The sequence below is a fragment of the Colossoma macropomum genome, unplaced genomic scaffold (genome assembly GCF_904425465.1).
Source record: "Colossoma macropomum unplaced genomic scaffold, Colossoma_macropomum, whole genome shotgun sequence".
Classification (NCBI taxonomy): Eukaryota; Metazoa; Chordata; class Actinopteri; order Characiformes; family Serrasalmidae; genus Colossoma; species Colossoma macropomum.
The window spans coordinates 27,987,469-28,006,120 of NW_023494800.1; the positions used below are offsets into that span (position 1 = coordinate 27,987,469).

Below are 18,652 nucleotides of genomic sequence, written 5' to 3' on the forward strand. Positions count from 1 at the left end.
GAGGGGAAAAAATTACAATATGATTCTCTGTGCACTGCAGTATTCCCATCAGTAGCATTATGAGCTTTCTTCTTAAAAAGAAGTAATCAGTGGTGAGTATGTGAGAGTGCGCATGTGCTAGAGTATGTTCAGAACAGAGAGAGCATGAATAGTGCCTCCAGTATTTAATAATTGAATTGAAAGGAAGAGTTTGATCTATCTCATACAGAACTATGGCTTGTGCACTTAAAATTGTTCCATACATTCTGTGTGTGAGGGGTACAGTATGAAACTGTCTGAGTCTTAATGTTTCTCTACCTCTCCCTTTTTTTCTCACTCTTTCTGTATCAGGTTATTCGAAACCCTCCAGTCTCTCTTCTGGTCTGTCTTCGGTTTGCTCAATCTATACGTCACCAACGTGAAGGCTCGGCACGAGTTCACGGAGTTTGTGGGAGCTACCATGTTCGGCACGTACAACGTCATCTCACTGGTGGTGCTGCTCAACATGCTCATCGCTATGATGAACAACTCATATCAGCTTATTGCTGTAAGTTATATCTGAGAATTACAGTGGATTTATCTATGACCGCGTTTACACCTGGTCACTTTATGCATCTTGAGTATCAGGATTATGTCTGGATAAGGCCAAGCCACAAAAAAATGCAAGTGTAAATGCACCTAAGACACATTTAAAACTGATACAAAACTGATCGCTCAAACAACTTCAAGAGGTGGTCTGAGACACATTTGAACCATATGTTATAGCAGTGTAAATGCATCTATCTCTCCAAGACACATTTGACAACCAAAACCCCTCCCAGTACAGCTAAAACGTCTCCCCACGCAGTATGTCACTGGGTAAATGATCCGTGTCCATGACCCCGTTTAAAGCGTCTTGAACATCGGGATTATATCTGGTTAAGGCCACATAAAAATGAAAGTGTAAATGCACCCAAGACACATTTAAAATAGAAACAAATCTGATCACTCAAACCACTTCAAGATGTGGTCTGAGATGCATTTGACCCACATGTTACAGTGGTGTAAATGAGAATTCCACCTAGAAATTGAATATTCATATTTTCTTTAACCATGAACTGATAATACAAATATAAGAGTGCATTCAACTGTTGTATGTGTTCAAAATAAATTTTGATTACTTTCTGTTTCTGTAAACCTGTAAACGTATTGTTTGCGCCCAAACCTATTAGCTATTTAATTAAAAAAACAACTTAGAAGGGATGTGGCACTGAAAAATGGATTTTCTCATTATAATGTACATGAATGACAAGCAAGGCAATGAGGCAAAAGGAATCTCCTTTAAATCCTTCACTGAATTGAACAGGTCTCTTTGGAGAATCATGTTCAAATGAGGGATGTGCTAGAGAACTTGAGTGCCAGGTACTTCTCCTGTTCCAGGTGTCAGTATTGGAATACTGAAATCACTGTTCGGGCATTCGTTAATCTGCATCATGGAAAGGAAGTGAGAACAAGAATTCAGCGAAACACTGTAATTTGGCCATAAAGTGCAACAGTTTTGCTTGTATTTGCGAGTAAGTAAGTGTATTATATTATTACCCTTTGCTTCTGGGAAACACAAATTTGAGTGTCACTTAACGTGACTACATTTTTAAGGACGTGACAGCAAATGCAGTTGTAACTAGGTTAACTACTAGCTAACTAAGCATATCTAGAATTAGCTAGAACCAAAAGCAATTAAAATATTTTTCTCTGTTTTCAATGTTACATTGACAGACTAACATATTCTCCCATCATCTGCTGCGAAGAAAAAACCTTGTGTAAGGCCATGAGCCTTCATCATCTACTGCTGCATCAGTTAGTTCTAGAGTAGGGGTGCCCAACCCTTGTTCTGGAGATTTACCACCCTGAAGATAGACATCCGAACACACCTGGCTCTAATATTCAGATGCCCCTGAAGCCCATCATTACCTGCATCAGGTTTGATAGATTTGGGCCATCTCCACGACCAGGATTGGGCACCCCTGTTCTGGTGTTTATTAACTCATCTGAAGAGGCAGCCTCCAGCGACCAAAAGATTTTCTTTGGCAATTTTTGAAAACTAGGACGTGTTTTCAAAGGCACGCCTCTGTAAGCTGCTAAATTGTCTGCTAAAGCTGCTAAATGCTACTGATTGTTACAGCAGCTAACACACATGCATAAGTTTACTGTCTGTGTATTATGACAAGTTAATATCTACAGATGAGCTTGAACTTTACTTCCTTTTGATTAACCCTCTGGGGTCCATGAATTTGCCCATGCATTAAATTCAGTGTTTCTTTATTTAATTCTCTATCTTTGCGATAATACAAGCACAGAAATACAGTTCAAACTTTCCCTGAATCTGTAGACTCTGCCATTTCAATTCCTTCTTATTACATGATTGTACATGACTTACATCTGGAGCTATGAGGCTATGAAGAGAGGTTGAGATACCCATCATGTCAGAAACCCTTCATTCTTCATTCAGTCGGCATCGAAGACGCATGAAATGGCATGCAAAGAGTTAACAGCCACTGAAGTGGCTGCAGCAGTTTTGGAAAGTAACGATGAAGGTAACAGAATTTTGATTTGAAACATATGGGAATCATGTTATTCATGTTATATGCAAGTACCTTTAAAGGTGAATTTAAGAAGATATACAAAAAATGCTCTTAGACCCCAGAGGGTTCACTGAATATCCATTCATTACAGGTATTCATTTATCAAAATTAGCCAGAATGCACATCCCTAGCTGAAATATTTTCATACAGGATTTTATGAATCTTTCTAGTATTTTCTTCCCATTTGTGGAATTAACTTATGTAAACCATAAGGAATGCCTTACTATAGACTCTGCACTCCACCTCAATCCATTCTATTTTTCATCTAGATTAAATATAATTTGCTCATATTTTGTTTACCTCTATTATAAATAGTATGTGCCATGACTCAGAAAGCCTATTAAGGGACTTCATGATGGCTGTGAATCACTGTAAGGTGTTCTGCATGTTTTCTATTACTGCCTGGGCTTAAATAGGCAGCATGAACCGTTAAGCAGGCTCAGATCCATCCTCTGCGGGAGAGTGTTTTGGGAGGGCTTATGTAAGCTAGAGTTAGATCGCCTCTCTCACCCCTTAATGTGTCTCAAATGGGAGCTGTTACAGTAGCTGGGTAAACAAACAGAAGCACGTGCATCATCATGCATAAATGATCCCATCAAGAGCTGAATAGGTTTAGATCCGGCACAAGAGTTGACTGACAAAAGCTGGCCTTTCAACGTCATCTCATGTGGCTTGCTGCAGTAGACGCTGACTCTTGTCTAGTTTTGAATACTGTCCTTTTCCATCCCCATGCAGGACCACGCTGACATTGAGTGGAAGTTCGCCCGCACCAAGCTGTGGATGAGCTACTTTGATGAAGGAGGGACACTTCCCCCACCCTTCAACATCATTCCCAGCCCAAAGTCAGTATGGTATCTGTGTGTGTGGCTGCACAACCGACTCTGTGGCCAGGGCCAGCCCAGGCCTAAGGAGCAGCACAAACATGAGAACCTCAAGGAGTTCACGGTACGGACTGGTTTGAATTTTTCTAGATAGCTAGAGATGGTGTGTTCTAGGCCAGGGTTTCTCATCAGTGGGCTGTGAAGCACCATCTAGTGCAGGAGTGCACAACTGAGGGGGGCCTGTGTCCAGCACAGTATGGTGGTTTAACTACTCCAACACAGCTGATTATGCTTATCTGTTAATTATCAGGTTAAGTGGGTGTGTTTGAGCCAGGAAACCTCCAATCTGTGCTAGACACCTGGACCAGAGCTGTGCACCCCTGCTCCAGTGGTACGTGGGCCTGTACTCAGAGGGAGGCAGTAATTCTTAGTGGGCCGGTAACATTACTGTGAGTCATAAAAACATAAGTGGAAAAAAGATGAAATTAATAATGAAAAATCTATAAATGAAACATTTTCACATTATAACCAATATAAATATTAATAGAGATGTACAAATAAAAACGTTGCAGTATTGGGCTACTTAAATATCATCTGTTTGAGACACACAGCTGCAGGCGTACAATGCAGACGGCTAGCCAGAGCTAGAGAAGTTTCTCAGGGCACTTTGTTTGGTGTGGACATATCACACCTTTTTCTTTAGTTCGCTCCGTTTTGCCATGTGTGAACACTCCACCTGTATTCGGGTCTACAACAAACAGCTGAACCTGTCCAAAAACCGCAGGTTGGTGTGCTTCCAAACAAACCCTGGTTCAGTTCACTGTTGATGGAAACATGTTGTGATCAAACGAGGGAATTCATTAGTAGAGATGGCTTTCTTTCTCTTCTAGAGGCACGTTGGCAACGTACAGTCAGCATAATGACTGTTTTAATGACTCTTTACAGACTCTCAGCACAAGCTGTTGTTAAAAACAATAGACATAAAATAATAGCAAAGATATGAGTTTATTTTTAACTCATGGATCACAGGTCATATATTTGGCCGGGCATCAGCGACCTGAGTGCTTAAACTCAAATTGCAAAAAGAAGCAGATAAGCGTAATTTATCATTATTGTTGATTGTGACAACGCTAATCCAAAAGCCTGGTAAATGGAGTTTGGTTTCAAATGGATCAAAAAAACTCTCAAAACTGAAGAGACATCTCAAGACCAAACAATTACTCTTTTGGGAAAGCCAGTGGAGTATTTTCAGTGAAAATACAGCTCCAAATCACAGTCCACATCTACCTCGTACATTTCTGATCTTTTTTTCCCCTTTTTAACATCCTTACAATGTGTCTTTTTAACATACCTGCAAATTTTGCAAACCTACTGACAATATGTCAGACAGGTTTTGTCTGTACTTTTGCCTGTTTTATTAGATAATAAATACAGTGCACAAACCACAGTGTCATACAGCGCACAAACCACATTTGCAAATCTGTTTGAGACCATTTAACAACTGGATGTGGATAAAGGCAAGTGTGTGATGCTTTAGGGAGTTCGCATGGTGTTAATTGATGGGTTGTTCCATATGGTGTTAGCTAGATTAGCCTTATTGCTCCAGTGCAAAACTAAGGAATTAATATTTAAACACTGACCATGTATTAGCTGACCAACTACATTTTGATTAAGGGCAAAAATGTGCAAATTTCACTTAAGGCCAATCCATAGCTATCATATACATCCAAAAAGAAGTGGGCCTGAGAAAACATTATTTATACTCCTGATTAGGTACTTTGTTAGAGTAACAAGCCTTCTTTTCACTAATGCCATGAAACACATTTTACAGATGCAATGCATCACTAGAACAAATCAAAGCCTTTACTTTAAAACTAAATATTTTTTTACATGTCTGAAGTATGTATTTTCACAGAATATTTTGGCTATTGTACCTTTTTGTACCAGCTTGTTGGTAGCTTGTTTCAGCTGGATTTTGATGGTCAATAGCCAGATTCTTGGTGGTCCAAGATTATCTGCGTCAGACACAAACAAAAACATACTCTATGCTATTCAACAGCTTAAGCATTTTAACTAGCTTGAGCTGGCCAGGCTGTTTTTTTCAGCAAGGACATAGAATGAGGAGGATATCCATACATTTGAATAATGCAGAAGTAAAACTAACTTTTTAGTTAAAGCGTAGGGTTTCCATCTGCATATTGGCTAACTGTATTCCTGTCTTTGTATACAGTTATTGCAGGTTTGCCTTTTTGTCTTAACTGGCATATGATAACTATATATATGAAAGAAAAAAAAACTTAAAAAGAGTGTACAATGTCTTTGAATGACTGGAATACGACAAGGAAAAATCCAAAGGCAGAAAACATGTTCTCTGTGCAAACATAGTTAGGGTTTTTTGCTAGGAGACGGTGCACGTTGCTTGTCCAGCCTCAAGTTGCCATAGGCCAGTGGCGGTTGCTAGGCAACCGCGCTTCAACCATGCCAATTCCCCTGACGTCTTCCCATCAGTTGAACTTCTCTGCTCTGCGAGTCGGGCTCCACTAGTTTTTTTCCTTCTTTTTTTCTTTTTTTTTTACGCCCTTCTCCTGCAAACTCGCTCACCCACGTTCTCCCACACACACAGCGTGCTGAAACACACAGTTTGGGTTCAAAAATCATTACGTAAGGCCGCTGGAGTTTATTTTTGAATTCTAAACTGGTGTTGCAGCGAGTAGAATGTGAGTGGTGCTTTTAAAGTGAGCAGAGGAGCTCCATGTTACTGGCTGATAAGGAGCGAGTCTTTTCTGGTGGTGTTTCTGTTGGCAGCAGTGTCACTTATTGCACAATACCAGTAGCCATAGTGCAGCTTTACAAATATTGCACAGATGGGTGTGTTTGTGTATTATGCATTGGGCTGGGAAATCATGTAAGTGTCATTACAAATTGCACGTTGCTTATTTCTGTTCAGTTGGTATGCATCCACTCTGCAAATAATACATACTACATTCTAGTCAATGTATGCAGCAAAGTGCAACAGAACAACAGAAATGTGCACATGCTGATTATTGAATGGAATTGAACTGTCAAATGGCAATGGTGATAAATACTGCATTGCTCACTCTGTTTTTTTTGTTTTTTTTTTTGGGCAGGAACGACATGCTGACAACCTCATTCAAAACCAGCACTATCAGGTAATTTAGCTGTTTCCATTATACAGTGACAGTTTACAGTGACATATGCCTGCCTGCCTCTCACCATGCTACATTATGGATTCTCTTAGGCTAACATCTTAGGCTAACATTAGAGTTTGTGTTAACATATGCCAACAGCTGACACCCAAATGAGCAAACAAGCAAGGGTGAGAGACGCATTAGGAAGGCTTTACATAAAGCCTGTGAATTTGAGTGATTTTATGAAGTGCTGCAGGATTTCATAATTGCATGCATTTATCTTCATCTTTCTTTAATGTCACTGTTTTAATGTGACACAAAAGAGAGTATAGAGTAGCATTAAGATTTACATAATGCTCAGTCATCATTTGTGATCATAAAAAGGGCAGTAGCCTACATGGTGGTTGCTCTAGTTAGTTCTTCTGCACTTCTAAGTCTTGTAAAAAAAAATAAATTGGAAATTTGTTTTGTCGTGTGTTGAAAGGCTAAGAATCAGGCTCTAACTTGAAGTTAATAGAATATTTTGACAGCAGCATTCAATGGATAATCCTCTCATGACAGAAAGCTTTATCAAAGTACTCTGGACGTGTGGATGTTTCTGACTCATTTCGTTATTGACAGGGAATATAAATATTGTGTTGTGCTTGCCCTTTTGCTGTAGTGTGTTTGAAACCTGTCAGTGCATGTGTACCATTTACTTTCCTCACACTATGTGTGCTAAGTGCTCTCTGCTTCTTTTGGATTGTCACAAAATCCTTTGGGTAGGGTGGATGTTTTTTAAAGTGACCCCTAGTACCTGATGTATTGTGCAACATCAGGTAACGGGAAACATTAAGAGACTCTAGTTTATTCTAGTATCACATTGGCTTGTCACAGTACCAGAATTTTCTCTTGGAAACCTTGGAAAAAGTCCTAATTATACATTTACCTACATCTGTAACACGACTAAAATTGTAAGTCATTCTGGTTCTGGATAAATGGGTAATGGCACTGCCCTCCATGCAGCAAACTGGGGTTTGATTTCCTGCTCCGGCAAGCACAACAAGCCAATAAAGAGTCCTTGGGCAATACATTCTCCTAACAGTACACACCAATACATTCACAACATGATTAATTTGTAAGTTGCTCTGGGTAAGAGGGTCTGCCAAATGCGTACATGTAAATGTACCAAGTGTAGTATCACGGCGGTTGATATCAAAATGATACTATGGTAAAAAATGAATAACGCCTCTCATTGTCAGATCACCTGAATGAACACAGGAACAAACACTGAAAAAAACACTCTTCAGATGTGAAATAAATGGCCAAAAGTACGTAGACATCCTCTCTCATTACATGGTTTGCCTGTTAAAGCCACACCCTTGCTACCAGGTGAATAAAATCAAGCATACAGCCATGCAATCTCCTTAGACCGATGTTGGCAGTAAAATAGGGTCAAGGGAAATCCTAATGCTACAGTATACAAGGACGTTCTAAAGCTTTGTGTGCCAAGTTGCTGACAGTTTGAGAAAGGCCTTTCAGCATGACAGTGCCCCTGTGCAAAAAACTGGTCCATCAAGAAATGGAGTCCTGAGTTCAACCCCATCCAATACCTTTGGGATGAACTTGAATGCCAACAGTGAGCTAGGCCTAATCGCCCAACCTCACTAATGCTTTTGTGGCTGAATAAAAGTGAATCACTGCAGCCATGTTCCAAATTCTAGTGAAAAGACCTTCCCAGAAGAGTGGAGGCTGATATGAAAGCCAAAGGGGAACAACTCTGTATTATTGCCGTTGGTTCTAGAATGAGATGTTCAACTAACACATATGGAAACAAGCTATATATATACCTTTTGGCCATACAGTGTACTTCATGTTGATCATTTCTAGGATTAAAAGGGCGTCTTTGTTAGTCTGCCTCTGCCCATCCAAAACAAATTATGAACAGTTTTATTTACATACAGGCAAATGTCAGCTTATTGTTAGCTTATTTAAAAGTAAACAATTAAGGAATTCAAAGTGTCGAAAGTTAGTTTTTTAATTGTTTACCGTGTTACAGTATTTAATATTAATTAATTATAATATTTAATATATCATGCAACACTAATTTCAGCTTAAGCTTGTTAGCATGTTCTTTGTGATAAAGCCAAAAGAAGTGCTGTCAATAACATAAAACGTTTTTTGTTTTTTACTTTTGTTTTTGTTTTTTTTGTGAAAATTGAATACAGCAATGGCGTTATTATTCAGGGCCTATAATGTGCATTCATACTTGCTGTGTGTGAAATTATTTGAGCCATAATTATTTGAACCACAGCAAAGAGCAATTGCTAGAGCCGTAATTTTATTAGTAAATATTATGTTAATATTTAAAAAAACTCACCATTGACCCTCCTGACTTTTTTTGCCAAATGTACATTTACCAAGCACTTTATTTGGAACATCTGTACATGTACTCATTCATGCAATTATTTAATCAGCCAGTTGTGTGGCAGTAGTGCAGTGCAAAAAATCATGCAGATACTGGCCAGCGGCACCAACAATCATGCCACAGTAAGAATCACTGAGATTACAATTGTGCAATTGTGTGTAATTGTGTAAAACTGTGGTGAGCAAAAAGGCATCTCAGAATGCACAAAACATCAAATCTTGAGGTGGATGGGCTATGACAGCAGAGGAATGCGTTGGGTTACTTTTGTCAGCCAAGAACAGAAAACTGAGACTGCAGTGGGCACAGGTTCATCACAACTGGACAGTTGAAAAAAATGGAAAATGGAGCCTGGTCTGATGAATCTCAATTTCTGCTGAGACACACAGATGGTAGTGTGAGAATTTGTCATCTCAGACTGGTTTCATGAACATCACAAGAAGTTCAGTGTTCTTTAGTGGCCTTCCCAGTCACCAGATCTAAATCCAGTAGAACACCTTTGGGACGGGGTAGAACATCCGCAGTATGAAATCTGCAGGAATTGCATTATGCAATCTTGTCAACATGAACCAGAATCTTACTTGAATATTTCCAACATATTTTGGAATCCATGCCACTAAGTACTGGGGTATGTTCATAATAAAGTGCTCGGTGAGTGTGTATACCTCTAATGATTATGATTGTGTGATTATTATGTGTTTAAAGACTGTATATTAAATCTGTATCTTTCGTTCCTTATGATTTAAACTGTAATTTATGGAATCCTGTACTGTGATCTGAAAGACAACTCTGTGTCTTTCTCCTCTTTACATGGCCAACGTTACTTTGGCTCCAAATGTCTAGAAACATGAGTGTTATTCTTCAGAAGGAAGAATCATAACGCTCCACAGTAAAGAGACATTAGCATCAGCAAAGTAGATTAGAAAAGCATATAATGTCCTGCTCTAATGTGGTTATGACATCATCATGTGGATTTGTAAGGTACAGTATACAGTGGTGTGAAAAAGTGTTTGCCCCCTTTCTGATTTCTTATTCTTTTGCATGTTTGTCACACTTAAATGTTTCAGATCACCAAACAAATTTAAATATTAGGCAAAGATAACACAAGTAAACACAAAATGCAGTTTATAAACAAAGATCTTTATTATTAAGGGAAAAAGAAATCCAAACCTACAGGGCCCTGTGTGAAAAAGTGATTGCCCCCTAAACGTAATAACTGGTTGGGCCACCCTTAGCAGCAACAACTGCAATGAAGCGTTTGTGATAACTGGCAGTGAGACTTTTGGAGGAATTTTGGCCCACTCATCTTTGCAGAATTGTTGTAATTCAGCCACATTGGAGGGTTTCCAAGCCTGAACCGCCTTTTTAAGGTCGTGCCACAGCATCTTAATCAGATTCAGGTCAGGACTTTGACTAGGCCACTCCAAAGTCTTAATTTTGTTTTTCTTAAGCCATTCAGAGGTGGACTTGCTGGTGTGTTTTGGATCATTGTCCTACTGCAGAACCCAAGTGCGTTTCAGCTTGAGGTCACGAACAGATGGCCGGACATTCTCCTTCAGGATTCTTTGGTAGACAGGTAGAATTCATGGTTCCATTTACCACAGCAAGTCTTCCAGGCCCTGAAGCAGCAAAACAGCCCCAGATCATCACACTACCACCACCATATTTTACTGTTGGTATGATGTTCCTTTTCTGAAATGCTGTGTTACTTCTACACCAGATGTAATGGGACATACACCTTCCAAAAAGTTCAAGTTTTGTCTTGTCAGTCCACAGAGTATTCTCCCAAAAGTCTTGGGGATCATCAAGATGTTTTCTGGCAAAACTGAGACGAGCCTTTATGTTCTTTTTGCTCAGCAGTGGTTTTCGTCTTGGAACTCTGCCATGCAGCCCATTTTTGCCCAGTCTCTTTCTTATGGTGGAGTCATGAACACTGACCTTAACTGAGGCAAGTGAGGCCTGCAGTTCTTTGTTGTTGTGGGGTCTTTTGTGACCTCTTGGATGAGTTGTCGCTGCGCTCTTGGGGTAATTTTGGTCAGCTGGCCACTCCTGGGAAGGTTCACCACTGTTCCATGTTTTCGCCATTTGTGGATAATGGCTCTCACTGTGTGTCGCTGGAGTACCAAAGCTTTAGAAATGGCTTTATAACCTTTTCCAGGCTGATAGATCTCATTTACTTTGTTTCTCATTTGTTCCTGAATTTCTTTGGATCGCAGCATGATATCTAGCTTTTGAGGATCTTTTGGTCTACTTCACTTTGTCAGGCAGGTCCTATTTAAGTGATTTCTTGATTGGTGATCTGAAATATTTAACTGTGACAAACATGCAAAAGAATGAGAAATCAGGAAGGGGCAAACACTTTTTCACACCACTGTATACTGTGTTTGACAAGGTTTGGCCCAAGAGTTGTCCATAGGATAAAAGATAAAAGACTTTTTTTGCACGTAGGGAGAGTGGTCAATGGGGAACTCTCACGTCTATGCTGGACTTCAACCAAACACAACAGCAAAGCCGAGACAGCTCCAAACCACAGGCATTTTGCCTCGAACTCTGAGTTATCATTCTTCAGTTAGATGGTGGAAATACAAGTGTAGTGAGGCAGAGGACACAGAACTCTCAGAACAAACAATGGTGTGCTCTTTTTTGTTCCTTTTTTCTTTAGTTTAATCTATTTGTGTGAATCATTACTCATTTTTATTATCATAAAACTGTTCTTGCTGGATAACTTTTCGAGGAAATCTGACAAGGGCATATTGGCATTGTTTACACCCTGCGTAAAAGATATATTTTGGAAACTGAAACATTTTTGGTAAACTTAGTTGTTGAATGAAGCTGTACGATCTTTTGGGTTTGCAACTGCTAGCACTACCTAGCCTAGCAGTGTCTGCTGAAGGGCTAACTAGACAAGCTTTGCAGCTGTTTAAATCAGTGTTTATTAACCCCTCTTACATGCAGCTCTGCAGGGTTTCAACTGCTCTTTACCTTAAAACACCTGATCCAGCTCATGAACTGATTACCGAGCCCTTCATGAACTGATCAGGAAATTTTTGAAACTGTGGTGCTGTGTTTTGATGGAAGTAAAATAGTAGCACAGTCTAAACACAGTGAAGAGTGAAAAATACCACTGATTACTGCCAGCTATTAATGCTGCTGTGAGGTTTAATCACTACAAAGGGAATAAAGTTGACCTATCACAGTTGGCCATTATAGGATTTTATGAAGACAGTTATGCCAGTCTTTTCTTGTTTCTATCCACATAATCCCTCCTTGTCAGTTATTAAAACTGGCTTTCTATCTCAGCATGCTGGTTTATGGAGTGCTACTGCTCCAAATCACTGTCTTCACATTAATACAGTGAACTAACTTTAGTTATTTAAGCAGTTTAGTACTGTTACCAGCACTGTTACTAGTCTAGTTAGCCCTAGAGGACACAGCTAGTCGAGGCTAGCCTAGCTAAGAACTGCAAACTCAAAAGTTAGTACAGCTTTGTTCATTCATAAACAACTAAGTTTGTGTTTTTCAATGCCCAAAATAAGTAAAATCCTTTTATACATGTCGACACAGGACCCATAGACATGTGTTACATTAAAAATTTAAAAGGAACATGACAAATATTGATAATAACGTCAGATATGCCAGTATGCTCATAGCAGCACTCAGTACAACATGTTCCACTATGCTGAGGGCAGTCCGTGCTGAGTGGCTGCGTGCTCAGAAGACCTGCTATTTCAAATCAGTTGAGCAATAGTGAGTGCAGGTGAATGCCCTCTTCTAAGACCTGCCCCCTGTTAAAAAGTGGCAGAAGTCAGAAGCAAAAGAAAGATTTCAGAAGCAAAAGAGCAATTCCAGAAACAAAAATACGTCAGTAAAATCAGCAAATAGAAAAAAAAAACTGGCAAAATAAGTAAAAATGTATATGAGAATGAGTAGAAGTCTTTTTGAAAAAATAAGTTTGATTTAACTCTCATTATTTGTATTTGCAGCCTATTCTGATCATTTTGATAATTAATATTTTGTTTATCAGCAGAACAGAGAAAAGAGAAAAAAGTCAATATTTACTACTAAAGTCTGTCTATGGCAACTTTACTCTGTTTGACTTAATAGAACTGTAAGGTATAAACGTTAATAGCCTACACTTATTTTAACTGTCTGTGTAAAATAGGCTATAGAGAGTCTGCATTGTCCTACCATGTACATTTCAGTGCACAGTGTGGTTAGCCAAACTGCTTGATTTCTCTGCATGTCTGCATAGTACTCGTGAGCAGTGTGTTATTTTAAATAAAACAGCTTTACTGGACATTGTCCATAGACAGAGGTGTCTGTAGGGGCTGTGAACTATTATATACAGCTCATTTATCTTCCAAAAATTCCTCAAAAATGGTGTTAGAATATATTTTCCCTTTTCTTTGTCAGCATATTTCACTTTGCTGTGTGTGTGAACCCCAATGTATTTATTCTTCATGATCTCTTGATGGACAGTCTTTGCATCAAACATGGTCCAGTTCTTAGGTTCAAATAAGACGCGGCATGGAAATAGCTTTATTAAAATATATAAATGTATTTTGAGTACAATTTAAATTGCAATTATATTCTGCATTTTTTTTTTTTTGGGCCAAGGAGGCCAGGGTATCCTTTTTTGTCTGGCTTCCCACTTGGAATGCTGAACACAGTGTGCCAGACTGCTAGTTAGTTGTGATTGTATTGTCATGTGCTCTCTCACCGATTGGTCTATTCACTGCCACTGTTTGCTTTAAACTGCATTAAAATGGGGAGTTATTTTCCCATAATGCAGTGCACATTCTTTATTATTATTATTGTAAACATTGAAAATAAATGGAGGCTATTTGATCGCTGCCAGTGAGATGCATATTGTGTGTCATGAAAGTACCTTGAAATTTCCCATTCCCATTTTCCAGTTCCCTAAATGATTGTGCATGGTCAAAGCACACAACCTGTCATGTCCTTGGGAGCCAAGGACAACTTGAGTGACCTGTCTTGAAGTTTAGCAAAAGGCTTTCTGTAGCTTTTGGTAGCACAGTTTTTCATCTATTATCCCTTCTCAAATGCAGTCAGATATTATTCCCCACACTCAAGCGTGGTGTGATTGGTTTTGTTTGTCCCTAAGCAGGTTCAAGCTTTGTGAATGGGACTGTTTTGTAGAGCCACCACTGACTCGTCCTTTATTGAATATGCAAATTGATGCTAATGCATTCTAGTCCAGATTTTCACCTCCAGCCAACCCATGTCATGAATATGCCCAAAACTGTTTTTCTTCCTTCATAAACTAGAATTGCATAATATTCATACGCAAATAAGTACCCTCCCCGCCATCCCTCTGCCCCACCACCAGTAAGGAAGATTATATCACCTCCTTTGGGGTCTACGGAGTCCTCTGAAAATGTCTGCAAGGGGAAACGTGATTATTTTAAGAGTATCATATTCTGTGTCAGCATTCTGTTGCAGTAATGCTTTTGTGGTTGCTCGTTTTAGGAGGTGATCAGAAATCTGGTGAAGCGATACGTGGCAGCCATGATCCGCAGAACCAAAACAGATGAGGGGTTGACAGAGGAAAACTTCAAGGTTTGTCCTTTTTTCCCCAGGGCAAGAGCCCTAATATTTCCAGTGTTCACAGTTCTTAATGCTGCTTTTAATGCTTTTTACAAAGTATGTTCTTCTAAACTAAGACAGGACACAGAAGTGACTTTCCATAGTGGAAAGGATAAGGAACAAAATTGCTTTCAGAAATTATATACTGCTAATTCAGTGAAAACTACTTGGTTTCATTTTGTATTCTTTTAGAATTATGACTGTTATTTCCATATTAATATTCTACATAACACCTGATAAAGAAAAGAACACATGCTCTCGGTCGTAGTATGACGGACGCTAGTATTACCGAAATACTATCCGGGTGATAGGTAGATAATAATGCTAAAATTAAAATCAAGGTAAATAATAGGTAAATAACAAATGAATGCTAATGCTGATATTGAACTGTCTGCATGCTTGTTTTTGTGCAAGACCATTTTGAACTGAGCAGCTCTATGCTCTGTGGAAGCTGATGAGGGTGTTTTTTTGTTTTTTTTTAACATCAGAAACACACATTTCACAAAAAAACACTGAACTTTTTTTTGGAAGAAAAACCATTGGACTATGCCTATAAAGCCATAATGATATTTGTTTGGATGTTCCCAATGGAGACACTGTAAATGTAAAGATGCCACTTAAGGCATTTTTAAATCTTTAAAAGATTCTTGTTGTAAATGTTCTTGTATTAAGAGCTTTACTTTCTACCATTTTTATCAGATAAGAGATATAATTAGCATAATATGGGCTCCCTTCATTTCATTATGGGGGGCATTATGTCCAATTTGAAAGCCAGTTGGTTATAAACATATCTCTATTTCCCATGTCAAGTCTCTTTTTAGATGGACTTTTGCCTCAAAGATGGAATGTAGCTGCAAACCCTTAAGCAAGCCTCAGGCACCAGCTTAAGGGACACCCTATGCTCGCTCGCGTCAAAAGCAAAAGAGCCTTTGTCTGCAAGTGTTCTCACAGCCATGTTAACCTTCAAACCTTTCCATTAGATTTCAGTGGCAAATATTTCCTGTAATTGAATGCTGTGGGTTCGTGTGGTTTGCTCTGCGTTAATTGAATTCCCGTCTCTTTGTGGTCCATTAAGGAGCTCAAGCAGGATATCTCCAGTTTCCGCTATGAGGTTCTGGACCTGCTGGGCAACCGCAAGCCTCCACGTCGCACCTACTCCTCCAGCAGCGAGGCCACGCAGCAGGATGATGCAGCTGAAGTTGAGCAGGAGGAGAGGCGGGACAGGGACGTGAGTTGTGAAGAGGGAGCAGAGTTGTCAAGGGTCAGGAGCTCTGTTTCCTTCGCCCAGGTGGACAGAAAGAACCGCGAGAGTCAGTACAGTGTGTCAGCCCTTTTCCGGTCCATGGCAGGCATGGAGGAACCTCCTGACGATAGACCAAAGAGCAATGGCTTGAGGAAGAGCAAGTGGTCGCCCTCCTCATTTGTGAGGACGAGCAGCCGCCTACAGCGTTTTTCACGCTCCAAGAAGGACTCCTTGCGCCGCTTGGGCTTGCTGTTCCATCGTATGAATGGACATATGCCAGAGGCACGCACGCAGAGCCTTGGCGATCAGCCTCTTCAGCAACAGCAGCAGTCTGCCTACAGCATCTCGGACAGAGTTTTACAGCCGCAAACCTCCTGGAAGGACCCGCAGGCTCTGCCGGAGGACCGGGTGACAAGGAGCGAGCTGCACCTGCACACACTGGAAGTGGGGTCCAGAGAGAGAGATTCAAACCCAATGCAGTCCACATCTCAGCAGGCAAATGGCAGGGACAGTCTCTTACTCAGGCCCCCCGGCCACTCCTCGCTGCCTCCCCTGCACTGTGCTTCCAGCCTAACTGCCTCCAGCTCCCGCCTGCTGTCCTCCAATGAGGACCTTTGTCAGGGTTGGGTTGGACCCTGTGACAGCCTGGGTTCTTCCTATTGGGAGCAGGAAGAGTCTGTCACAACTCAGCTCTAGGCACAGACTCATTGGCTGCTTGAGAGTAGGCCATGACAATTGAGGCAATCCTGCTATGACTGTTTCCAGCCTAAAATGACTGTGTATTAACAAAACTGGCAATGGACAACACTCGTACATACAGTACTCAATATCCTTTTATTACTGAAAACTATGATTAGCAAATAAGTAGTCTTTACCTACTGTGTACAATATTGGGAATGTTAACATTTACGTTTTCTGCAATATGGGAGCGCATTTGCATTGATGACACAGTTCTAATGCAATGCTATTTTTTATTATATAAATGCATACCAAATTTCATAAATGTTCTTTGCAGCATAGACTTATAGACTAATATCCACATAGATCAACACATCACCCACATGCTACTGATTTGATAATGCTTCCCTAGCTTCTAAGTTGTGTCAAAAAAAGTGCTTTTATGGGTTTGAAAGCAAACTTAGCATTAAGGATTTCAGGCAGAGACACTAGTTAAGTGCACCCAAAAGTTACAGGGAAACTTTTGGATATGGTTTGCTGATCTGGCAGCATATAAGAGGTGGTAAGAAGCGTTGCCACCAGTGCCAAAGTACCCCTATGCAGAACATTGACATTTTACCTTTGATCCTTTACAGGTGTAAGGTTAGGGTTAGGATTAGAATCTACATCTCGGACAGAATCTAAAATCTGAGAACAGTTTGTGCTTAAGTTTCAGAACCTTTTTACAATGGAAATGATGAGAAAAAGCCAAACAAAAATAAGGGTAGATCTTTGTAAGTGAGGCCCTTGTGATGGAGGACAAATTTCTGATGAGAAAAGCTCTGAAAACTGCACTGAAATTTCATACAAAGTGCCACATTAAGAAATATGCATTTAAACAATAATTCCATGTGCATGCACTTCATGATGTCATTAAGGTGTTTACAGAGGAAATATGGATGTTTCAGCTGAGGGATAGGTTTTACCTAGTGAATGGCTATTATAGTGTTTGTCTTACTTTGAAACCTGAGCTGGTTTTGTAGATCCAGTTTAAGAAGCAACTGTGGCAGATGTCCCGGCACAAACACAAATTAGTCATGGACTAAAACCCTGTCCATGGACTAAAGTTCCAACTAGGCTTAATTTATGTCCAGAAACCTGACTTGTGTATTAATTAGGATTGTAAAGTGTATTGACAGGATGTCATTCATTATTCTCATTTCTTACTTTTGTTTGGATATTGCATTATGAAAGGATTTAGTAACATTTTCTGTGTTATGGTTCAGTAATATATTAATCTTACTTATGCGAATAAGTTGAACTGATAATTCTCAACTTCCTTTTTGGAGACTTTACGAATAATAACTTTGTTTTTGTATAAAATTATTTTTCTATATTTTTTCTGGGATGAGAGGTTTTTGTTACACTTTGCTTATGTCTCAAAGTGAGGATTTTTTTTTACTTTGATTTACAGAAAAGTTGCTTTGGTATGAATTTCTATATTGCTCAGCTATGATTACAAGAATGAAAAGAGGCCTATTAACTGACAGTCACAGCTGACAGTGTAAATGAAATAAACAAGGACATTAACAAGGTAACAAGGTTATTTTTTATATCCAGTTTGATTTGCATGGATAGCATTATTAGAAATATCCTTGAGGTTGTTGGTCAAAACTTGAAGTTGTCAAAATTTAAATTTTACAGTTGTCAAAGCTGTCCACATTTCGCTTCAGAACATCCAAATATATCATGTTAACACAGATAAACAGTGTTGTTATTTATTGTAATCATAAATGTGATGAATCAACATGACAAAGCCCAGGAATGCTGGAAACTTCAACACATTTTCATGTAAAAGAACTAAGTATTACAAATCAATGGCTAATGATTTCAAATTGGAAATGATCTAACTTCCTAAGCCTGTTTTATTACCACATTACTGAAAATAGAGACAGGAAAACTCCAGGAGGTGTCAATTTATATATTCAGATTACTAATGGCATCACAGAATTACTGTCCTGGTAAAAGCTTAACTCCATTCACATTTCAGCAGGCAAATGTGCTTATTTGTCCAGTTCTATTAGCTGCTTTACAAAAAAACTGTCCAGGACATTTAAGAAGTTTCCTCAGGCTGCTATCCAAGGTGCTGACTTGCATTGTAGGCCTCATTC

At 39.4% G+C, this 18,652-nt stretch overlaps 1 protein-coding gene across 1 annotated transcript in view; it reads left to right on the top strand.

The window, feature by feature from the left end:
* Positions 1-16,650, top strand: part of LOC118820011 (short transient receptor potential channel 5-like) — a 46,694-nt gene extending 30,044 nt beyond the window's left edge. The window contains exons 7-11 of the mRNA XM_036588104.1: positions 331-526; positions 3,336-3,545; positions 6,550-6,591; positions 14,465-14,554; positions 15,657-16,650. Coding sequence (XP_036443997.1) covers positions 331-526; positions 3,336-3,545; positions 6,550-6,591; positions 14,465-14,554; positions 15,657-16,520 — 1,402 coding nt within the window. The 3' untranslated portion in view covers positions 16,521-16,650. The remainder of the gene's footprint in view (positions 1-330; positions 527-3,335; positions 3,546-6,549; positions 6,592-14,464; positions 14,555-15,656) is intronic.
* The last annotated feature ends 2,002 nt before the right edge of the window (positions 16,651-18,652 follow it).